The sequence below is a fragment of the Coenobita brevimanus genome, chromosome 71 (assembly GCF_032717465.1).
Source record: "Coenobita brevimanus isolate Jiangsu-jjx chromosome 71, ASM3271746v2, whole genome shotgun sequence".
Lineage (NCBI taxonomy): Eukaryota > Metazoa > Arthropoda > Malacostraca > Decapoda > Coenobitidae > Coenobita > Coenobita brevimanus.
The window spans coordinates 54,471,252-54,496,781 of record NC_137024.1 but is presented as its reverse complement, the minus strand read 5'-3'; the positions used below and the strand labels follow the sequence as shown (position 1 = coordinate 54,496,781).

The following is a 25,530-nucleotide window of genomic DNA, read 5'->3' as shown; positions in this document are numbered from 1 at the left end:
GTCGGCCTATATCTGGCTTCTTGGATTCTTAACGGCTCTCATTGGGTATGCTTTAGTCCTTACCGACATAGTCATTGCCAATATATGTAACCAACGGTAAACTGAGAACTATGTCCATCTAGAGTTTTGATGAACCCGATTGTTGTAACTAATAATAATAATTATTGTACATTATTAATAGTTCACCGGAAACTACACCAACTGTACCGACCTTAGTCATTTCACTAGAGGTCGAGTACCATTGAGGAACTTGCATGATTGAATTTATCTTCTGCATTCAGGTTCATAGGTAATCATTATAAGTAAACAGTCAGTAATTTTTCCTATTTTAAATTACATCCCTTCAGCCTGAACGATGAATGAGGGAGGATGTGATGAGGTCCAGAAGCTGCAGAAGCGGCTAGAGGAGGCAGAGCAGAACACCATCTTGGCTGCCACGTATGGAAAGCAGCTTCTACATGAGAATACGGAACTCAGCAAGAAAGTGGAGGTTGGCATGTAATTAACAGTCATGCATATCTGTTAATGTTTACAGTAAACCCTCTCTAATTCGAACCTGAATAATTCGAAAGTAGGTTATTTTGAATCTTTTTTGACCACCAGACAAATAATTTTAATTTGGATTGAAATTCGAATTAAGCGAGACAAGTCCAAAAAGGATTCCAGTGATAAGTGGATGTGAACAGTTTTTGTAGTGATGTGTAATAATAAATGTAATTTTTAAGAACTGTACAGTACCTTCGGTACAGGTATGTGTACTGTTCTCTACTACTGTGTTGCAAGACTTTATTATCAAGATTTGACACTATTTTATTTATTGTATTGTGCAGTCTTTGAGTGTAAAGTAATAATATGCTGTACTGATCTGTTCAATATTTTTGTGAAAAAGCCATGTTTTAGTGAGCATGGGTGTGATTTGGGGATAGGAGCAAGCATGAGCTCCAGTAATACGGACTTTTGGACAATTCAACATAGGGTTCCCTCCGATTAATCTGAATTATAGAGGGTTTACTGTATGTCAAACACAAACACCCAATCATCATGCTGCCCATGGGTTTAATATGTACATTACATGCCCATGTGTAAGAAAGGAGTGTAACTCAGAACAAGACACTACTCAGAGAGCACATACTTCTGCCAATGCCTATACCAGACAACTCAGATCACCACCAAAATTTAACCAACTCATCCTTGACCCATGATCCACATATCCACAAAATTTCAATGAAATCCATCAATATCTCTGGGATATCTTGTGGGAGGAAAAGAAAAAATAATGGCCTGTAACCCATTTCTCCATCTTATTCATGGTTTTCCTCTCCCCCTCTCCCCTTATACCTCAGTTACGTACATTATTCTGGCCACTCTCATTCTCCATACTCCACATAGCCAGACCATCTCAGGATACTTATTATGCTGCATAGCACATCCACATCATCACCACAATGCTCCCAGACTCTTTATTTGTCTATCTGTATCTCCTCTTAACTCCACATGCTTTTCTTAAATAGCTACTGTACATGTAGCTCATTTCTACACCTCTTGACTTATGTCCCGCAAACAAAATCCAAGCTTCATTTCTATACCTTAGAGTGGGGATTACATTGTTGGTATTGTTATGCAGTGACTTCTTTAGCTACTTCCTTGCTTACCTCCGTGTTCCATATTCAGAGTTACTACCTGTTGCCATCCATCCCTGCTGTATCCTTTCTTTCACTTCATCCTCCAAACTATGGTCCTTGCTTGTCACACAACCTAAACTTTTGAAGGCATTTCCATTCCCCATTTCTAGACCATTTATTCTCACTATGAGCACCATTACTTCATTCCCCTCACAGACCATTTATAACTTTACCCTTTGTAACATTCGCTTGCAGATTTTGTTTCGTACAAACTTAGAACCTTATTCACCAAGCCTTGTAACTCCCATTCATCCTCATTTCCCAGAACCATATCAGCAGCAGACAACACAGGTGTATATAGTGGTTTCCAAATCCTGCTCTCTCTCTTACAAGGGACACTCAAGCATACAGTGCTTTCCCCCCCCCCCAACCCATCATTTGAGAGAATTGATTGCCTGTCATTTTCTGGTCAACGAAAGTCCTTTGAATGTATAGTACAGTATTTTGTGAACTGGTATTACTGTATGTGTTTCTTAAATAGCTGCCTATAAACCATATGGGTTATTGTTAGGCTGCAAAGTTTTATCAGTATTCAAAGCAGTCTGTTGTTGTTATCATGTTACTGGTGTAGTATGGTAACTTATTTGATGTTCCTTCTACAGGCACTTGAACAAGAGAAGCATTGCATCACTCTCAAATTGGAGGCTAAGTTGAAGACAGAAAGCTCCTTGGCTGTGGAGTTAGAACAACTGCGTGAGCAACAAAAGAAACAGGTGGAAGCCCTTACAGCTCTTGCAACTCATAGCAAAGAACAAGAATTGCAGAAGTATACCAAAAAGGTACTCTAAAAAGTTCCTGTGTGCAGTAGATAGTTTCAGAATCATACAGAGACAGTCTGTTGAACATAAGTGAGAAGATGTAAAGCATTATAGAAGATAAAATAATGAGTAATAGTGTGGATTCAGGAAGGATATGAGGTGCATAGATCACATATTTACAGTGAGAATGTCTGCTGAGAATCACAGTTTGTTGCAAAGAATATGATCAGCCTATAGAAGCTCAAAGTTGCAAAACTAGGAAAGGAAAAACAGTTTGCTTATTGTAACAACACCGTATTACGGTACATATTTTTCCCACCTCTTGTACTGTGTGTGTGTATATGCAGTATATATATATATATATATATATATATATATATATATACAGTATATACATATACTGGTATGTAAAAATACTGTGTGATCAGGCTTTGTAACTGTCCGTCAAATTCATCAGGCTAGATAATAAACTTCCCTGTTCAGTGCATCCTTATTATTCATAACGTATCTTTCAGGTACTAGAGTTGGAGGGTATTATAGGGAGTTTACGACTAGAGCTGCATCAGAGTGGAGACAAATGTGAATTGCTGGAGAGTCAGCTAAAGGAATCACAGGAGCAGTTGGATGTATACAATATTTCAATTCATGATCAGACCACAGATGAAGCAGTTGCCTCAATGCAGGTACTGTATCATGATCACTTTTCTCACATTCACCTCTAATGTGTACGTGTTTATATACAGTACAGTGGGGTCTCCCACTATACGGGATCTCAGTATGCAAACGCAACTCAGGAAAAAAAATAAATTTGTTAATATGGGAAATGGGGTTCTAAAATGTTAATCCATCATCTGAAAGCAAGGGGAAAATGATGTTCCTGCTCGAAATGGTAGTATCCGAAGCCACCACCAGATGGCTGATTGGTTTCCTGCCTTTACCCTCCCTGAAGGGGTCTCTCAAGTCAAGTCTCAAGGCTCAGTCTGTTTCCCCATGCTAAGCACGCATATTGTGGTGTTTTTAGCATTGCAGAAGACCCGGAATGCTAAAAACACCATGGCCCCACCGTTTCATTCCAAGAATAAGAGAATCACCGGAGCTGAATAAGCAAAGTATAAGGAACTCAAACATTGGACATGAGCTTGGCTTAATTGAACTGACAGTGAGGAACATTCTTAAGAACAAGGAGCAGATTTTACAAACCATCAAGACTTATGGAGGCCAGTAAGTGGGGGAGGCGGTGGCTCAACCGGTAGAGAGGTGGCGTGCGATCCTAACGGACCCAGGTTCAAATCCCGGCTAGGGCAGGGAACAGTTTAAGGATTTGAATTTCATTAAATCAGGCTTTACTGATCTACCAGAAGACCCGCTGACATGTCGTAAAAATACCCCCGCTAATACCAATACACCAGTCCTGTATGAGACAGCCCTAGCATGTATTCAATATGGACGGTGGGTGTTAGCGCCGAAGTGGTGACATGTAGAGGTGTATGGTATGTAGGAGGACTGCTGGGCCTTGATAGCAGGCTGTGAAGCCTATACCCAGAGTCGAACACATTTAAAAAAAAAAAAAAAAAGTAATGCTGCTACTCCTGCAATTATACTAATGGAGCACAACCAAGCACACTCCACAATTCTGTTATCTTTCTTTGAGCAGAAGTCTTTCTTAAAATGATAGTCAGTAATGGGGGAAGTTCTGTAAATGACAAAGATAGGGTGAGGTGTTAACGATAATATACTGTACATTTATTTCCATCGATTCAATGGTTTCTAATATGCAAAATTTTCAGTATGCGGTGCATTTTGTTGACCATATTCTCGCATATTGGGAGACCCCGCTGTACTGCATTAGTCATCATCATCGTCATATCTGATGTGCTCCATCCTGAGACCCTCTTGATGGGATGGCCATGAAAGAACCACCTCCAGCCTGCTCTGTCCTCACTATGGCATCTCTTACTCTGACTACTCACCCCCACCCTTCGCTCTTTAATGTACTGCTTCACTCTTTCTGCACCACATAAAGTTTTCCTTATCAAACATTACCCGTAGCCTCACTTTCAGAGACTGGCATCCTGTCTACATTCATTCTTTGAAATTACCCATACTGTCTAAGTGTATTTCTGTGCATTCTTTTAGTTATTCCTTACGTTACACCTATTATTGTCCCTTCCATTCCAAAACATTTACAAGCTTTTTCTGCTATTGGCAGTCATGTATGGATGAAGCTTGAGCAGTGAGTGATGGAGAAATTTCTAGATTACAGGCTGCAGAAATTACGCTCTTCAGAACGGTGGGTGCATATGCAATGTTTTATCGTATTGACTGGCTTGCATGCACCTGGCATGAACATGCAGCCCTACTATACATATTCAAGCCATGTATTATGGGTTCTGAAGGGCAGCTGATCCATAGGGCCGAGAAACATCACTTTCTGTCCTTGAGAAGTGACCCACCTTTGCCTAATGCTTCACATACTGTAGGTATAAGTTGAAAGGCTTTTGGAGTGTAGGGTGAGTAGTATGTGTGGAAATTGTGTTCTTGTGGCTGTGTTAGTGAATAAATGTCTGCGTATAACTGGAGGATCCTTGACAAGATATGAACAAGTGAAATCACACCAAAGAACATACGACTGCACCATCTTGAATGTCCACCCTCAGGTAGGATTGAACCCCAGGGCAGGAGAATCAGTGGCACCACGTATTACCAGCTCAGCCACCATAGGTGACTATAAATGAAAGGTAATGGAGGAGTTAGAGTCAAAGATCTGGTAACAAATGGATCTGGAAAGTTTGTGGAGTGTATACATGTAGTGTTTGGTCAAGAATGCTAAAGCCATCTGATGATGCAGCAGTATAACTTGATAAGAAAGGAATAGGTTAGTGGGATGTGGAAGTTTAAAGGAATATGGAAGAAAAAAGAACATGACTGGGGGTTGATATAAGAATGAATTTTGAATAGAATCAGGGACTATACTGAATAAGAAATGTGTGAAGTGGTTGATAGATAAGAGGAAAAAGGGAATGAATTAAATTTTTGGAAAAGGAGTGAATATGAGCTTCTCTGGGAGTGGGGGATTGTTTTTTTTTAATACGGCAAGGCACAAAAATGGGTATGGAATGCATTCACACAGGTTAGCATTTATTAATTAGGGCCACTCATTCATCTGATGCTGATATCCATCTTGACTCCCACACCCATTTATCCAGGTTTACTCCTCGATCACTGCTCACTCATTCAGCTCCCTGAGAAAGCTGTCTAGATTACAGTAATAAAAAGTCTGTAAGATAAGTAACTACAGCTGTTTCTTGACCATGCCCAAGTATTCCATCAGTTTCTTTGTCTTCTGATTTCCCCAGTTGCTGTCCTGATTATACTTTCTTTTCAGAGTCAGGTTATGTGTCTGACATCTGAAAAACAAGAATTAGAGTTGCAGATCTCATCCCTGAAATCTGAGGCCAAATTAAGTAAGCATAGACTCGCACAGGTGGAGGAAAAGCTGATTAATCTTGAAAATGAGCTGGAAGAGAAGGAGTGTCAGTGTACTGCTTACTATAATGCGCTGGAGGTAAGAAGTTATAATTTAGTCAATAAATCAAAGTCCCATGCTCTTCCTTGAGGTTTGGCAGCCATGGCTCCAACTGTTACTTTTGAAGTACTTCCCACTTTACTGAAATGTTATCTTGCACACAGGGAAGTCAAGGATGGGCCGTCATGCTATATATTGTGGTGCATTGGCATCGTTGCCCTCATACACTTTTTAATCACCCAGTAGTCTACTGAGTTAGTGTGCTGCAAACAGATGTGATTTGTAAAGATCTCACTCTGAAGGGTGTCTGAGGTTTATTCTTCATATAATACTGCAAAGAGATAAAAAAGCTGGTCAATCTGACCTTGCATGTCTGGACTAAGCAGCCTAGTCCTGGTTCCTCACATCCCTAATGGAATAGCACAGAATTGGATACTGAATGGATATTTTTAGCAACTTTTGAGGAAGAAATTACAATAGGCTAGCTGGCTTTGGATATTCTTTTTAGAGCTTCCAGTTCATACAGAACATCAACTGTACTATGGCCAGCTCCATTCTGAGGATTCCATAAGAAGAAGTATGGCATTATAATGAGTTGATTTGAACCCATTCACTGGGGGGAGCAATCCCTTGACTAGCAAAAATTATTTGGCATTAGCCAATATAATTTTGATGGTTGTGCTTCAGTCACCAAAAGGTTTAATCAGGACAAGTATTAAGTCATTCACTGGAAGAAATTTCTCTAACCTGAATGAAGTCATTGGGCTTGACTTAGAATATTACAGTATTCACAAATATGTCTCAAACAGTGAAATAATTTAGAAAGTGCTTACTGTTGATGTATATCCTCATAAAAAATGTGGCATATATTACTAATAGCAGTCACCATCATATTGTGTTACATGTTTGCCTTTCCCTCATTATTTCAGAAAAACAAGGAAGAGATTGTGGAGCTTCGGCTAGAGGTCGATAGTCTGAGACTGGCAGAGACAGACCCAAACAGGAAGGGCAACTCTCTTTTTGCAGAGGTGGAAGATCAACGTCAAGCCATGGAGAAACAACTCACCAAGTACAAGACAAATTACAATATCCTCAAGAAGCAGTGTGACCTTAAAACTCAGCAGCTGACTAAACTGAAGGTTGTTTTTATTAGTTACCATACTGTTATTCTTGCATAATAATCACGGTGGTCCAGTGGATTATTGCACTCTAATTGGATAAGGACCATGAGGGTTTACAATCAAGGGATGGCTGGAATGTGTCGCTTCCAGTATAATAATTTACCACTGAGAGGAAAGCAACTGGTTTCTCACCTTATATGTCTGGACTGAATTGCCTAGACCCAGGCCCCACTGCCCTTGATGGGGCAGTATTTGTTTTACCATTTGTTTACTTGAGGACTGTTGGTATTATCAAAGGTTCGAAACAACTACTAGAAAGTTAATTATGCTTCTAGGTACAATAATTGTGCACTGAACTATACTCATGAAGTAAGGATGCTAACCTGCTATGGTAACATATGAGTTTGGGATGTTTTTCACATACTATACTTTCTTTTAAGCTGCAGATAGTTTCATCTTTTGTTACAAAGCTGGTGCTGTATCTCTCTCTCTCTCTCTTTAAGGCTGGATATTGGGGGGAGAAATCCACAACTTAACTACAAAGGTTAGGTGAGCGGCCAGCTGTGAAAATTTAAATTTATCAGTTTTACTCTATGTGTGAATGGGTTGCCTTTCATATTCTCCTACTGGTCAACAGGAACTGGCTTGCTGTCATTTAGTCTTTGTAGGGATATCATTGTTCACTACAGTAGTATCAAGATTTTATTTTAGTGGTAGATGGGGATGCTTAACCATCGACTTACTCAGCGTAGTGCTGCTCTTGGGTGCCCGCTCTTTCCCCTTTTCCTTCCTTCTTTCCTTCTTTTCCCTCCTGTCTTTCTTTTCTTCATTCTTCCCTCTTCCTTCTGTCTATGGGTAACTCTACACTGAGTGACAAGCCAAATGGTTTCCTGTACACCAGGAAATATTTTTCTCCACTGGGAGGTAGCCATATAACCAAACTATGACGCTTAGTGGTTTAGTGAGTAATTAAGGTGCTCCAGTTGGATTAAGCTGGTGCAGTTTTATATCCAAGGGACAGTTGGGGTTTGTTGCTCACGTAATACCACTCAGGGATGATTGAGGCTGGTCACTCTCATCTTAAATGTCAGGACCAACTTCCCTAGCCGCAGGCACCTATGATCCTTATGGGACAACACAGGATTAGATGATGATTGAAAAATAAATATATATCATCATCAACATCATCATCTGGACCTCCTTTCCCACCCTGGGGCAGGGTGAGGAGTAGCAACATCCAGACAGCCCAAGTTTGCCCATTCCAATGGGCCACACTTCCATTCACTCATCATTCAAGCCCCCGGAATCCTGGCTCTATCTGATATGCCAAAAACTTTCACCACATTCTGTAGCTTCACATAAATGTATATGATAGAGCAAATCTGGACGCTTTCACATTAAAAAGGGATGCAATCATGTACTTCTTCTCACAACATTCATTCACCCAGCTCGATCTCTTGACAGTCCCTTAGCCTCACCAACTTCTGTACCTCTCTTCCTCACACACTCGTCCACCATATCCCTCCGCCTTCTTGTTGGCCTACCTCATCTCCTTCCTCCTTCAGATTCGCTCAGATATACCTTTTTCACCACTTGGTTATCCATTCTCCCCATATGACCATGCCATCTCAGTACACTTCCTTCAATTCTGGTGTCCACAGACTTCCTCACTCCACATACTGTACATTCCTCAGCAGTCCCATTGCCACTGCTCTCACTCTTGACTTTTCATTTTCATGCCACATCATAGTCTCACTTACATATGTTAAAGTTGGCACCAACACTCCTTAATGTAAGCCTCGTGCAGCTGCAGCACTCAGGCCTCTGTTCCTTATCAAGGCCTTCATAGCACCAGCTACTTTCCTTCCTTGTGTCACTCAACTTTCCATGTCTTCTGCACATTTTCCTCTCATTTCTATTACTGTACCCTTCCAGTCACTCTCCATTCACTCTAACATCACAGTGGAAGTCACCTTCTCTCTCGATTACCATCACTTTATTCTTTTCTATGTGTACTCTCAATGCACGACGCTCACAGACGTCACCAAAACTCTGCATTAGTCTTCCAAGTTCTTCTCCAGTATTTGCAAGTAGTACTGCATCATCCATTACAACATTTTTGAGATATTCCATCCATCACCATTCATTACAAATGCCATCCCTCTCTCCATTACTCGTGTTTTTACTTCTTTCATCACCCCATCCATATATATATATTGAACAACCATGGGGACATCACACAACCTTGACTTATGCCTACATTGATTGTGAACCATTCACTTAGATGCCCATTTACCTTTACACATGCCTCACTACCATCATAAAAACTCTTGATGGCACCCAGCAGCTTACCATCAACACCACACATGCACAAAACCTTCCACAGTCCTTCTCAGTCTACTTTGTCAAATGATTTTTCCAGATCCATTCATGCCATAAACACCTTATAGTCCTCACAAGCCTTTTCCACTATCTGTCTCACTGCAAATGTTTGATCCACACATCCTCAGCCACTCCTAAAGCCACCCTGTTCATCACTCACTAAGACTTCTGATATCATTCTTACACTCTGTGTAATAATTCTTCCATATACCTTCCCTACAATACTCAGTAAACTTATGCCACGATAATTCTTTTACTCACTTTGCCCACCATTATTTTTGTACAGGGGTACAATCACAGCGGTTTTCCACTCTGCTGTCACAGTTTCACATATCCATGCCTTCATACATATCTTCATCATGCACTTCATTCCGGTTTCTCCACTACACTTAATCATCTCTGCAATCATCTTATCAACCCCAGCTGCTTTCCCATTTTTTAGCAGCTTCACAGCGTTCCTCACCTGTGCGAGTGTCACATTTCCTGGCACTGCATTCCTTCTCTGCACACCCCCAAAACCAATCATGTTTACAGTGGCTTTCCTCTTTCTATTCCAGTTCATCAGGCTTTCTAAACATTCTTTCCATCTGGTCCTTACTCCATCCCCATGGGTTAATATACTACTACTTACATCCTGCACACTTTCACATTTCTTTCCGCTGTCCCTTCTACATTTTCCGCACCTCTTTCCAGAATAACTTCCTATTTTCAGAGTAATTTGCTTTCATTTTTCTTCCTGGATCATCATTTACCTCCTTTTTCCACTGCACTAGTCTCTTTACGTGCATCTTGCCCTCAGTATGTTCAGTTCTTATTTGAATTGAGCCCCTGTCCTGAAACCACTTTAGTCACTTCTTCCTCTTTTTCTCCAGTGCTCTCTTAACCTCTTCATCCCACCATTCCATAAATTTCTCCTTTATTTTACTCTTGCCACACCACACACCACTTTAGCATTCTTAACTAAGCAACCTGTATATGCATTCCACAGGCTATCCAGATCAATTTCATTCCAATTCACTGATTTAACTCTGATTGCAGCTCCAAGTGGCATCACTTTTAAGTCTGAGCAACACCCGAGCAGATGGGGAGTATCTGAAGCACCTAGAAGATTCACTGAGTTCAGCCAGAGCTCAGCTGGAGATATTCACTAAGCGATGTCAGGAGCTCGAAAACTCTCACACTTCCGCGACATCTACGGTAAAAGTTAGTGTTTCTGTTTTAATGTTGTTACTACTGTACTACCATGCCTGCAGACTCAAGAGGAAGGGGATGGTAAAGTGAAGAGGGTGAAGTGGGAACTGTAAACCTGTGAAGACAAAACCATAAAATTTAAAGGGGTAGGCGTACGGTATATTCAGCAGTATGGCATTTAAACTAACAGGAAAAAAATGAATTGCATGGTTAACACCTGGCAACTGATGGAAATACTGTAGTTGTTTTTTGCCTGATTCAAAATCATTTTCATATACTCTAGTTGAGAGGAGAATTGACAGAACCTTGCATGTTATCTAGTACAGGCATTTGATTTGTATAGTATGATTAGGTGGATGGCAGTGCATCCTTGAATGAGAGGCTTAAGGGGGCTAGGTTTATGATAGAAGAGTTAAGAGGAAAGATGGGACTGGAGTGTATTGGTGTTGTGATGAGGAGAGGTAGATTGAGATGGTTTGGGCATGTGGAGAGGACGGGGGATGACAGTTGGGTGCAGAAAGTGAGAAGTGTTAACGTTGGGGGTAGGGTTATGAAAGGCGGACCGAAAAAGACCTGGGACGAGGTCATAGAGTGTGACCTCAGGGATAAGGGACTGAATTGGGAGGCTGCCAGAGATTGAGCAGCATGGAGAGCCGCCATTATATGACCAAGGCTGACGCATGCAAGCATGGTGGAGCCTTTATAAACGAAAATAAGACTAAATGATACCTGTCCAAGCCACCCAGTAACTGTAATATACAGGTACTGTATCTGCATATTATTTGTAGTCTTCCTTTACCCAGCAACTCTAATATACAGGTACTGTATGTGCATATTATTTGTAGTCTTCCTCTTCATTATGATGAAACCTTTTTGTTCTTGTTTCTGGCTACTGTAAACTGGGGTGAATTCGGACTCGGGGCGAATTCGGATATTATTGCAATAAAAAGTTGTTTAAATTAATTAATAATTAATGAATAAACATATTAGAAATCTGTTTGCTCCCAATTGTTTGTAATTCTTTACTGTACTTTCGTGTATAAAGATACTTAATATATCACGTGACACATACCAAATATATACTAAAAAGCAAACATATGTAAAAAGAATAAAATTTGTAACATTGGCAAACTTTCTTTGGCAGAAATGTTAATGAATATATGCAAGAAAATCTTCAGTGCCCAGATGTACTTTCATGTGAAGTGTGAAAGTGCAAAGTAAATAATTGTCGTTATATTCTCAATTAATCTCTTAACTGGGCATTTAATGAAATTTTTAAAATTTTAATGCAATTTGGAGTCAGTTCGGACATGGGGTGAATTCGGACGGGGAGTATGAACAAAAAAATGACACTTTTTACAATGTACAATTGCTTATAATTTGCCAGATGTGGATATTGTGTGTAATTGGGTTCATATGTATCATTTACAGGTATATTCTTGAGCTTTTATGGTACTACTTTTTTAAACAAGGTAACCCAATGACTCGAACATTTAAGAAAAGAACTGGTGGAGATCAAGGTCCTTATCGTAGTGAAAAAGGCAAGCAAAAATCTGGTAAAGCCAAATAATCATGTTAAATATCACCTGTAACTTATTTTCCATTAGTCTTCCAAAAATGAAATTATTAGTCAAGAAATGATTGTTCCATATACAGTACTGTACTAAAGTTTGTAGCTAGATTTATATTATCTACATGTGTTCTAATATGTTTTATTTAAACCAAGGAAAAAAACAAAATTGCTGTTGTGTTCATATCTCATTATAGTCATTAGCTTATTTTGTGAGGGAGTGGCATTATTTTTGTACTGGAAGAACATTTTTTTTAAAGCCCCAGAACGTCCGAAATGGCCCTGCATACGGTCGAGACTAAACTGGGAACCCAGGGTAGTCATATGCATTCATTTTCTATTTATGTACGAATTTATACAGCATGTCCGAATTCACCAAAGTTTGAGTACAAATTCGGACACCCATTACTATATTTGCTATGATTATATATGAAACATTTTAAATTTTTTACTGCTATGATTCGATACCCTAGTGGACCAGCTCCACATACAGTACTTAAGATCTTGGACTGAATTAAAAACTAGATTACATGGCACAAAAAAAAACAAAAAAAAACAAAAAATTGTCCGAATTCACCCCAGTTTACGGTACCTCTGGACAATTTTATTCAGTTCGAGAAGGATCCTCCAGACACAAATGATAAGGAAAAAAACTCCACTAACCTGTCAATACATTAAGAGTTTTATTTATTTTTCTGATATGATACTACATGATGATTTTATTCAGCTAGTGGTTGATTGCTGCATAAATATTCTGTGGCCCATCTGATCAGGCATAGTGTTGAAACGTCTTCCATTTTTTAAACCTCTCTTTCTTTGCCTTTTATTTATACTGTGCATCATCTTTAGGTGTAAGAATGGGTAAAGATGATAAGAATGAACACCTTAGTTTTCATTCATCTTCTAATCCAATGTTGGCCCATGAAGAGCGTGGGGCTAGGCAAGTTAGTCCTGACATTTAAGATAAGAGTGACGAGCCTCACTCATCCCTGAGTGGCATAACGTGAGCAATAAACCCTAACCACCCCTTGGATATAAATCTGCACCAGCTCAATCTGATTGGAGCGCCTTAATTACCCACTAAACCACCAGGTGCCACAGTTTGGTTATACAGCTACCACCCAGCATAGTAAATGTTTTCCTAGTGTACAGGAAACCATTTGCCTTGTCATTCAGTGTAGAGTCACCCATAGACAGAAGGAAGAGGAAAGGATGAAGGGAAGAAAAACAGATGGAGAAGGATGGAAAGAAGGAAGAGAGGAAAGGGCAGGCACCCGAGAGCAGCGCTACATCGAGTGAGTGGATGGTGAGCGCCCACTTAGTGAAAATCATATATATATATACAGTACATACTGTATATACAGGTAGATCCCATTATACGACCATTTGATGTACGAGAAACCGATGATACAACCAGAGTAAATTAGGGACCATTTTCAATATGTGATCTTGAAAATCCAATGATACGACATTCAGTCTGGGGAGAGGTGGGAGGATTCTAACTCAGTCATCCCAGCAAATGCAGTCACCGCTGTTTTCTCTCAAACCTCGGAGAGAAATAGCGGGACTGCTCAGCTGGCGACCGCCAGCTTTGAACTTCCAACACATCACCACCTACAGATGAGTGTTATGCGTGATATATATGTTTAATTAATGTGCAGCAGTGTTATTTGCATACTGTTTGCTCTTTCAGATTGCTTACTCTACAGTTCAGTAAAATAGATATATTTGTTGCGTTTGGTATTGTATATTTTGGCTTGAAAACTTACCTTTGATGGGGTCCTTGAACCCAACCAATATTTTACCATTAGTTACATGTTTCGTTATACTAGAATTCATTATACAACTTTGCCAAATGGAACCTAACTGCTCGTATCTTCGGGACCTCCCTGTATAATATATATATATATAAAAAATAGTGGTAGGTAGGGGCACTCACCATCCACTCACTCGATGTAGTGCTGCTCTTTGGTACCTGCCTTTCCCTCTCTTCTTTCCTTCCTTCCTCTTCTGTCTTTCTTTCCTTTGTTCTTTCTTGTTCCTTCTGTTTTTGGGTGACTCTACACTGAGTTACAAGCCAAATGGTTTCCTGTATACCAGGAAACCACTTACCATGCTGGGTGGTAACCATATAACCAAATTTTGGTGCCTGGTGGTTTAATGGTTAATTAAGGTGCTCCAGTCAGATTGAGCTGGTGCAGGTTTATATCTAAGGGGTGGTTGGGGTTTATTTCTCATGCATTGGCACTCAGGGATGAGTGAGGCTGGTCACTCATCTTAAATGTCAGGACCAACTTACCTAGCCTCTGGCTCCTACGCTTCTCATGGGGCAACACTGGATGAGATGATGAATGAATGAATGAATGAGAATTATACTGTGTGTGTATATATATATATATAATGTATATAAAATAGCAAGTGGTTCATAGGAATTTTCATGTTAGCAGTATAATGGAATCAAACTGTAGCTTTTATATTAGTATTTCATGAGATGTGACAGTGTAGCTAGCGTATTTCTACACTTATTTCAGGTGAAAACAGAAGATGAAGATCGAGAGGGTACTGGCAATCAACTTTTCAAAAGTTTGTATACAGAGAGTCAGTAAGTAAACTTTCAGCTTGAAATGTTCAAGTACAGGTAGAATAACTTTGTTATTATTATGGGATAAGTCTGCTTAGTGTTGTAGGAAAGGTATGTGGAAGAATGATTGCAGAGAAGATAAAGAATATGTCAGAATATCTGGTAACTGATGAACAGGGTGGTTTAAATGGCAGAGAATTTGTGGATCACATGTTTTTAGTAAGACAGATCGTGAAGAATGTATGAGAGGAGGAATTTAATGATCTGGAAAAAACATGTGACAAATTAATACAGTGATTATGGAAGGATATAATTATAGTATGTTGTAGGTGGAGAAGTATTGGATGATGTAAACTGACGGATTAGGGAGGCTGCCAGAGATCAAGCAGCATGATAGCCACCATTAGGTGATCAAGGCCAATGCATGAAAGCATGATGATAGTGGTAGGGTTTGTGAATATGTGCAGATTATTAGACGAGGCAGAACAAAGATTCTGGGGGATGTGAAAAATGGTCATGATAATATCAAGAAAACATGTCCTGCATTGAAATGAACATGACAGTTCAGCATGTTGATGTTTGTATAAGTTGAGGACTGAAAAAAACATACCTATATATATATTTCTGTTGCCTGAACTAATTGTACTTTCTTATGGAGGTGGAGATGACATGCTGAAGAAAGCAACTCATAAGTACTTTCCATCATTACAAGTGCAGTGGATGTAGGCCACTTCTTAGTTAGCCACAACTGAACCACAGAACTGGGGTATAATGTTTCCATGAATTGTGTCTGTGCCAACACAATACCACCCTCAGACTTCACATAGAGATAGAAAGCTCTCACATCTTCCTAACGTCCCTAGGAATTCTCGCTGCCTAGCCGGCCCCCTGCATTTCTCCCAGGCGGTAAGCTGCAGCACATTCCCCTACCTCTGTGTAAGAACCTGAAACATCAGCACAGAACTGAAACCAAGCCAGGTCGCAAAATACAGTCTGCTGGAATTAGCTTGTCAAGACTAACAGGAATGGGATGCCAATTCCATATTTACTGTTTAAGTTATAACAGTATTTGCATTTTCTAACCCATCTTCCTTCAACAAAGCTGAATCATCAATGCATTACTGACAAAATTAGCTTTCCAGATTGGATTTCTGAATGAATTTCCACAGGACCTATCCTAGAGAATGAAACCATGGCTACTTTCATGGTGGATTTTCATATGGTCTTTAAGTGGGGAAAAGGTCATGATGGTAATGAATTTTTAACCTATTCATTGCGTCAGTGTTTGTTTACATGTACATCCCGTGTGTGGGAGTTTTCAAATATTCAGAAAAAAGTACTGTATTTAAAAAATATAGTATTGTCAAAAGATAGAGAAAAAAATCCCGAGTTCAATGATATATAACACAATATAGAAAAAAAAAAAAAAAAACTCTGAAACAGGTCCGTGAAGTAATAAATATTCCGTGTGTGTTGGTGCCAGGCGAACGATGTGTTATGGTTGCACAGTGTCATCAGTGTCAATCTTGCGATCAGATAAGGTGTCACTATATTTGATTTTTTTCTTGACGGACAAGCATTTTCTCACTCACAAACATGGAAATTACAATATTTGCATATTTTCAGTGTAGTAGTAATATGTTGTAAACAAAAGAATGCTACCGCTAGCAGTGGCATCTTGAAGATATCATACCAGTACCTTCAGCATGTTGTAGGCAACTGAGCTCTTTTCCTCATAAAAATGCATAATCTATGTATTGCAGTTTTCTATAGGGTGCCACGAGTTGCTAGCTGATTTATTTTGTACCATGTCTGATGGCGAAATTTTTGAAAGCAGGAAATCACATATGATACAGCCACAGTCAGAGCTATTTGGACTCAGATATCATATATGATACAGCCGCAATCATTGGGGTAAAGCATTATTATTATTTTTTTTTTTTTTTTTTTTTTTTTTTTTTTTTTTTTTTTTTTTAAGTTCATTGTCCTGGTGGAGTGTGCAAACAATTTCTGAGTAGTCCAGTGGCTGACTGAGATATACCCTTCCATCTCCACTGCTCTTAAGGTGGCAGGAAATCCTTTTGAGTTGCTTCCTAAATGGTTCCTCCACTGATAAGACAGATTAAAGCAGGTAGTGTCACTGACCAGTAATTTTTCTTTCAAAGAAAAAAGGTTGCTGCTCTTGATCAAGAATTACAAACTGCCCAGTTTGACAAAGTTGTCCTCAGTGATCGCATACTCCAGCTGCAGAGGAAGTTACGTCAGACAGAAATGGCTCGAGATTCCATGAGTGCTGAGGTTATCAGACTCCGAGTTAAACTGGAAGATTTAGCAACCAAGAAGGGTGAAAAGCTGGGTTAGTATACTTTGTTTTATGTTGCTGTTGTAGCCCCAGGCTCATCTGAAAATGAACCCTGTTACCTGCAAGCTTAAGTTGCCCTTCTGCAGTCCCCCCTTTTGTGGGATAGGGAGTGAGCTAGGGGATGTATTTATAACCGGACAGTAGAACTACAAATTTAGGTGCCAGTGCATGATTGCATCCCTCTCCAGCACTTCATGTCTTTTATAACAGTGGTACGTGTGTGAACCCATCATCCACTCACTTAAGTACACTGTTGCAGTGCTGTCTTTAAGTACTGTGATTATACTGAGTACCTTAACAGACCAAATAGTTTTCATGATATTGGGTCAAGTCAGTCTTCCATTCCACTAGTACAACATCAAAACTTCAGGCTTTCAGGCAATTTCCACCCCACATTGCACTAATTGAGGCTGCATATAATGCTGATGTAAATGTAGCAGTGACAAATCTCCCATGCATGTTTGGGGTGCTCAGGCTGTCTCACAAGGAAGTGCTGAAGCACATTCATAAGACACTCAGCATACTGAATCTGGGATGATTCTTCCCATCTCAATTTAATACATCTGGGTGACATTGTAAAATGGACAAAACCTCTTGCTTGGGACATTTGCAGATTCACTCACTGTAAATGTAAAAATAGGTGGTCATGCAAAGACATTTTTATGTTCTCTTACTTAATATATATATATATATATATATATGTGTGTGTGTGTGTGTATGAATGTATGTATGTACAGTTGTGTACACTGAAGAATATGACTACCAGGTGAGACTGACTAAATTGGTGAGCTGTACAAAAAGGTATTTAACTGGATTAGGATTAGACTGGACTGTGAATTTGAGTAAAAATACTGGAGTTGAGCCAAGAAAGAGTTACAGGGAAGTCTTACTGGAATCTCTGAATTAATGCTGATGATAGTTGTAACTTAATACAATTATATTCTCTTTGTGATTTTCAGAATCAGACCTAAAAGAAGTGAAGGTAGTTGTCGAAAAAATTCCTGGGTTTGAGAAAAGTTCACCAGAAGAAACAGTGCCAAACAGAGCATCTCTGGAGTCTCCTCAGCCACTGAAAGAGAAACTTGTTGATGTCAATACACTACAGATCATCAACTCTCATGCAGATAATGGTTAGTTCCTGTTTTAAATCATTTTGATTACAAGCTTAATAACAGTTTTAATAGACAGTATCCCTGACAGTCACTGATGAACTAGTACAGCACTGTAATATAACGCTCCTCTTCCTTTTATTTCACCAATACACTGTTCTGCTCTCTTCTTCCATAACACTTAAAGTCTACCTCTACCAGCACTACCCTTAGTCTAAATTTCACACTTTGGTCCAGACAGAATACAAGCATGGTGATAATGTAGACATTGACAGGCAAGATTTAAGAGTTCTGCATACTTATTGAGGTTGGTCATGGTACAGCTTAGTCCCAGTGTGTCGGGCATTGGTCCTGACCGACGCCAAAGGGGTGGATGCTTACCACTGGATGTCAGAGGGAATTGCAGATGCAATCCTGCCACAGTTTGAATTGCTTGCCAATTGATCTTGTCACCAAAGGGTAGAGAGAGAGTCCCACCACCCAATGCAAGTGCCCATCAGTCTTCTCAGTGACTTAGCCAGGTGTAGAGCAATGTTTTCTGAATCCTCCTCGTCCAGTTCCATTCCCACCTCACCTGGACCCCTTGCCTCGTCCACCCCTGCCAAGCCTCTCCCCAAGGATACTACAAAAGGGCTCAGTGTTAGTGACATAGGGCATGCCTTGGATGCCACTGTGTCTGTTTCATCTAGTAGTGGAGAAATAATTTGGTTTTACGCCAGGTATCCCCGAAGGGCTAAGGCGTTGCCCGTGGGTAGAGGACTTTTGGACTGAAGCATGTAGCATTTTATGACCAGATGCCCTTCCTGATGTCTATCAATGACCCTTGGGTGGATTCTATCCTCTGACCCTTCGGTCAGAGCGGAGCGCTCTAACCCACTGAGCCACGGCTGCTACTTCCTCAGAAAATAATGGAAGTTGTCACATTGAGAGTGACATGTCACATGTGCCCACCCTTGCCTGCTCTGAAACATCTGGTCATGCCCTCACACTGCTTCAGGTGGGAATGGCCTATGATAATGACGCATTCCCATCAGAGGAAGAGGTGGACAATCCCTGAGCTGTGGAAAGCGAAGAAGACAGTGGTGAGCACGGAAGTCACGTAGGTCATAAACACTGCAGCCGCACCAATCCTCTCGGTTCCCCACCCAAAGTCGGGGTCCTGCGCACACGCATGGAAACATCCTGCTTCAAGTGCCAAATGTTCTTCATTACGTCCACACTTATTGACGTGACCGCCTGCAGACCTGGGGATGCTTTCATTCGCAAGAAGAGGAGTTGATGAGTAATATGGTTTTTGATTTGTTTCCCTAACCTCTATACTTTCTTAGATATGAAGGTTTGAAAAAGACTGTGTAGGGAAATATGCCCGTGGCGAGAGGGAGGCTGAGCCAAAATAAGCCTGGCGTCAAAGGGTTAATATCCTTGTCATTATTTTAAATTTAGCTTTGTGAAGTGGACTGGGAATCCCACTGCCTTATAAGCAGCCAATAATAATACTATAATAATGATCTGATTTTTTGTTTCTTAAAAGCATCATTTCTTCCTAAGGAATTCACTAGTGCTCTGTACACAATTACAAGAATTGTGGCATCATTCATATTAAGGGGGAGGAACGGTGGCACTTAAACCTCATCCTAAAAAGGTTGCAGAGTCTCAGATCTGGATCATGTGCACGTCCAGAAATGCTAGGTATGCTCGTGTGGCTATTCAGAATGCTAGAGGTGTGAATGAATAACTAAAAGATTGTAAAAGTGTTTATGGAAGGAATGTGTGGTGTAATAGCATTGTGTGAGACAGAAGATAATGGTGAATTGTTGTTGTTGAGTAACCTAATTCTGTTTGGCCGAAATTTAGACGAAAAATTACTTCATGGGGAAAGAAAACAAAAACCTTACCCCCCACCGAGACTTGCAAGAAGTAAACACACATTGCGTGGTGGGCTGATTGGCACTCCCAAACTGTTGCCAAGCCTACTGATCTTATTTGCATTAATGCATATATAGTGATTTTAGTGGAATTGTACATTACATTACCTCATACAGGCTAAGGCAACTTCATGCTACTGGTTAATTCAGAATTAATATCTTCATAATTTCATACACAGATACAGCCAATGTAACCAAAGCTACTACCAAGGCAAGCACAAAAGAAGACAGAAGTAGAGGTGGCACTGAGGACGATGTAGAAAACAAGGATCCAACTATGTTGGAGGTAAAGAAGAAGGGGAAGAGATGTGTGCAGTTGGGGGAGGTGGTGACAGTGCAGGAATCTGATGGTCAGGTAAGTGAAGTTCAGTTAGACTTTTTTTTCACTTGAGAATAAGGTACAGTAACATTGACTAATCAAGGATGATATGCTACAGTACTTTGGTATGTGTACCATCTTCTTACCAGCTCAGCCATCAGAACTTGGGGGGAGGGGGGGACATTTTTTGGCAGTCTTAAAAAACTCGACACCAGTGGGATTGGCCACATTGGATAAGAATAGAAAAATACAATGCATTCCCTCATCATCAGTCAGTCAGAAAAATATAACCCTTTCCTTCATCAATTAGTCAGTCATCCAAAATCATGCACATACAAATACACATACATGCCTCCTTCACTCTCTCTCTCAAGCATATTAGCTTCCCACTGCATTTACATACTGTTACAATACTTTGTGAATCTACTTTACTTTTAATGGTGACTGCAAGAGGCTTGCATGAGTTTTGGCACTTACTGTAATGTACAAGTGTGATACTGTGGTGTGGCGTGAAAATGAAAAATCAGGAATATGAGCAGTGGAAATGGGTCTGTTAAGCAGTGTGTATGGAGTGTGCAGAGTGGACAGGATAAGGAATACAGTCAGGACTCACTACATGATAGGGTTACATCAAGTGAAAGTCCATCGCATTACGAGGTCAATACAACATGGGTCCAGTGGGAATAGGGAGGGGATCCTTGACCAAAAAAAAAAAAAAAAAAAAAAAAAATTTACACCCACCGCAAATTGACTTAGGACCTACACACACAGAATTGCTATGGGTGAGTTGTCTGTCTTTGCTTTGTGTTTCCACCTCTACCAAGTGAATTTTGGGGGCAAGAAGTAACTGGCAACAACTCTGGTGTTGGCGGGAGGTGGCGAAACGCTCAGCACGTCAGTGCTTGCCCAGAAGCAAGAGTGGGAGTGTATTTTCCCGTTGCTCCGAGCTTGCACCTCCCTCTTTTTTCGTATGCATTACTGTTTCCCGTTATTTTCCTAGAGTCAAGTTTTCATGCCTGGAATGTACAGCTCAAGGGATGAGAGGATCTGTATTATTGCATGGAGGCAGGATAATGTGCCTATCAACAAGATTTGTGAACGTACTGGACGCGCAAAGTCAACCGTCATGAAGATTCTTGCTGCAGCGCACGGCCTGCCACCTTATGTCGTACCAGAGTACAAGCATGGCGGTGGAAAGAAGAAGATGACATCCAGAGGTACAGATACGCTTCTGAAGAAGGAAGCAATCAAGAATCCTCGACTGACAGCAGCAGAATTGAAGAGAATGCCTCCCCAGCTGTTACAAGACGTCTCAATTTAAACTATCCAACACCACTTGCAGAAGGAGCTGGGTTTGCCAAGCCGCACCGCAGCCAAGAAACCACTTCTCACTGACTGCATGAAGAAGCAGCGCGTTCAGTTTGCCAAGAAGTATGCACACTGGACATCGGATGAGTGGAGAAAAGTTATGTTTTCCGATGAAAGCACATTTCAAGTGTTCCAGGTGCATTCTGCCAAGGTTCGTTGCCCTGCCTTCTGTAGTTGATATGACCCTGCTTACACGGTGCCGACTGTTAAGCACCCACAATCAGTAATGGTATGGGGGTGTTTCTCAGGTGAAATGGGAAGAGGAGGCCTCTACTTTCTCCTAAAAACTTGATGATGAATGGTGGCAGGTACATTCAAGTTCTGAAAGATCATTTGTTAAACTCTTTTGCTATTCATGGGTGCGACTTTTTCATGCACGAGTAAGCTCCATGTCACAAGTCGAGAATGGTGACAAAATGGCTTCAAGATAATCGGATTGAGGTCCTTGACTGGCCTGGCAACAGTCCGGATCTGAATCCGATGGAAAACTGTTGGGCAAAGATGAAGAAAATCATGGCAGAGAAGAAGACACCCAATCTGGACAACCTCAAGACTGAACTGACAAATGTTTGGTGCAAAGAAATGCCCTTAGATTACTTTAGAGATCTAAGTGATTCCATGCCAAAACGCATCCAACTGGTCCTGAAAAACAAGGGAAACATGATTTCATATTAGTGAATGGCATTTCATGAACAAACATTGTGATATACTATGACTTCTGTGTTTTGTAATACCTTGTGGGGGGAGGTCCTAAGTCAATCTGCAGTAGCTGTAAGCTATTTAATACAAAAAAAAATTCACTTCACTTAGAACTGCACACTGCACTGTTTGTTATATTTTTGCCCTGTTATCTGGTGATAGCAGTGGTGTTTCAGTGGCCGTTCATACACAAAATGGAACAAAAGGCAGATGATCATGGCAGATGTAAACACTGAATAGCCATCGTGGGCTTCAACAAATGACTGGGAGGCTGTGTCACACAGGAGACACACTAGACTCAATTTCGAAGTTGCAAGTTTCAGTTTTTCATGCAAAAAAAGGAGGGGGGGGTTATTGCTTCACTTAAGTTTGCACACTGCACTATTTGTTAAGCACTTGCACTGTGATTTGGCAATAACAGTGGTGTTTCAGTGACCTTTCATGCATGAAATGGAATGAAAGGCAGATGATCACAGCAAATGTAAACATTGGCTCAGCTGACTCGGAGGCATCATTCTGGTGAATTCATGATCATTTCGCCATCGTTATTCTGAAAATGGGTCTTACTGTTTGTTCATCGTTACAGCAGTTTATTGCACAGTGAAGTCGTACCATGAAACCTGACTACTGTGATTTGTGAAAGATGTAAGGAAGTCTATGGACACTAGAATCAGACAGTGTGATTAGATGGTATGGTCATGTGGAGAGAATGGATATGCATATATGATGGAAGTGACATATTTGAGCAAGTTTGAAGGTGGGAAGAGGCGTGGTTCATCAAACTGGTATGGTAAATGAGCATGTGAAAGTGAGGTATGGAATGATGAGTCTAGGGAACCCACAGTGGATTGAGCCAATTGGAAGGATTTTGTACTGATGGGTGAATGATAAGGGTTTGGCATCCCTGTTCGATCCTGTGAAGCGATACTCATTGTATAGATAGTATGAAGTGTCTTAGTGTGGATACGTATGCCTGTGAGGTGAAGTCAGAATTCTGGTGAGTGAATGAAAATATGTGGCCCATTCACTAGAGCTTTCATATCTATATATATATCTGTATCTACATCTATTTATCTATCTGTCTATATATATATATATATATATATATGTATGTATGTATGTATATAATTTTATGCAACATCCAGTGCTGAAACAGGACTTAACCAGCAGTCCAGTGCAATATCCGGTGTTAAGGGGTCTCAACCAGTTTGTAAGCCAACCTGCACCAGGGAGTAAGCTGCGGTACCTGTTTGATGTTCTGACTTTCAAACTGTGAACACAGTCAACTGATTTACACCAACACAGTGAGCAATATCAGTAACATGCTAAGCAACCTTCAGTTTATCCCAGCATATAGTCATCACTGTCTCAGACATTCTGTGTAAGACAGAATGCTTCAGTAAGCAGTGAAGTATACTTGCCAAGCTGATAGTGGTGTGTACTGTCACAAGACTAAAGAAGACAAGGAGAAGGGCAGTGCAAGGCATTGTGGGTCAGCTGAGCTTGCTGGAAGCCGTGTGGCTCATCATGCCCCCCCCCCCCCTTTTTTTTTTTTTTTTTAGACTTAACTGCTGATGTTTTTGACCTCATATCCAAGATTAGGGAGTGTAAACTAAAGCATGATCACACAACTAAGACCATATGAAAGCAAGGGAGCGCAGTATCTTTTCCTAAACATTATTTATATTCTAGGTTCAGAAAGCTGAAGTGAAGACAGAGGATGGACTCACGAAAGCTGAAAGAAAACGAAAAGTGCTGAAGAAAGTAGAAGCCCCAATTGTGACCGTCAGCAGCAGTGAAGCAAGTGAATGCAAAATGCAGTAATAAACTTAGTATGAACTGAATATCAGAATCTGTGCATTCTTATCAAAAATATGTACATTGTTTATACATATTGTCAGTCCTCAGACTTTATTTGGCATGGTAACAGATACTTGTCTGCCAGCATAAAAAGTGAAATGACAAATAATATTTGCAGGGTTTAGAAATAATTATCTATTTCTTAACTCAAATGAATTAATTCCTGTAAAACTATACATCCATATCATTTTGTAGATTAGGTTCCCTTCATCATTATCATCCGGACCTCCTTTCCACCCTAGGGCAGGGAGAGGAGTAGCAGTGTCCAGACAGACAAAATTTGCCCAATTCAGTGGGCCACACTTCCATGCACTCATCATTCAAGCCCATGGAATCCTGGGTTCATCTGATAGACCAAAAAAAATTTCACCATGTTCTGCAGCTTCACATATACCTGTCTTATTACGCCAATATGTATGAGCTGGTGCAGGTTTATATCCAAGGTATGGTTGGGATTTATTGCTTACATAATGTCACTCAGGGATAAGTGAGACTGGTCACTCTCATCCTAATTGTCAGGACCAACTTGCCTAGCCCTGGGCTCCTGTGTGCCCCATGGGGCAACAGTGGATTAGATGATGAATGAATGAATATTGTTTACACTAAGTTCTATTTTACATACTATCAAGACAAACCTGGCCCTTAAGCCAGAGACAACCTGTATCTGGATCTACATTTCCTTCACTACTTTCTGTTGTTTTGTCACTACAAATCAGGCAAACAACAGTAAATGGGGGGGGGGGGAGAAGGATATATTTATTTATTTACTTTTACTTTTTTTTTCTTCCAGAAGGAAAAATGGGAATACAGTATTAAGTGAAATGGAATACACTTAAAGTGCACTCACTAGTTTCACGTCTAATTGATACCACAATCGCGTCGGGAAACAAAAACTCGCGAAACTCGTGCATATACTTTACAGGTAATAAGTGGTAGCTGGTTCTGGAGTCAGCCACGTATTTCCCCCTCAGTTACCCATTAATGACACATTACCCATACTATAAATACTGTTAATTAGACATATGTTATATTACTGAAATGTAATACTAAAGGCTTTACTAACACTGCCATATAGGC

At 40.3% G+C, this 25,530-nt stretch overlaps 1 protein-coding gene across 1 annotated transcript; it reads left to right on the top strand.

The window, feature by feature from the left end:
* The first annotated feature begins 355 nt into the window (after positions 1-355).
* On the top strand, positions 356-24,417 carry LOC145406782 (protein Spindly-like). Its single transcript, XM_080277879.1, has 11 exons — positions 356-490; positions 2,285-2,461; positions 2,956-3,123; positions 5,826-6,005; positions 6,896-7,105; positions 10,508-10,666; positions 14,762-14,832; positions 16,977-17,167; positions 18,133-18,303; positions 20,408-20,562; positions 24,286-24,417. Exons 1-11 carry the CDS (start codon positions 356-358, stop codon positions 24,415-24,417), a joined length of 1,749 nt encoding a protein of 582 aa, XP_080134005.1.
* The last annotated feature ends 1,113 nt before the right edge of the window (positions 24,418-25,530 follow it).

Coding starts and splice junctions, on each gene's coding strand:
- LOC145406782 (XM_080277879.1), top strand. CDS start 356: ATGAATGAGGGAGGATGTGATGAGGTCCAGAAGCTGCAGAAGCGGCTA. Junction 491..2,284: donor AACTCAGCAAGAAAGTGGAG/GTTGGCATGTAA, acceptor TTCCTTCTACAG/GCACTTGAACAAGAGAAGCA. Junction 6,006..6,895: donor CTTACTATAATGCGCTGGAG/GTAAGAAGTTAT, acceptor TCATTATTTCAG/AAAAACAAGGAAGAGATTGT.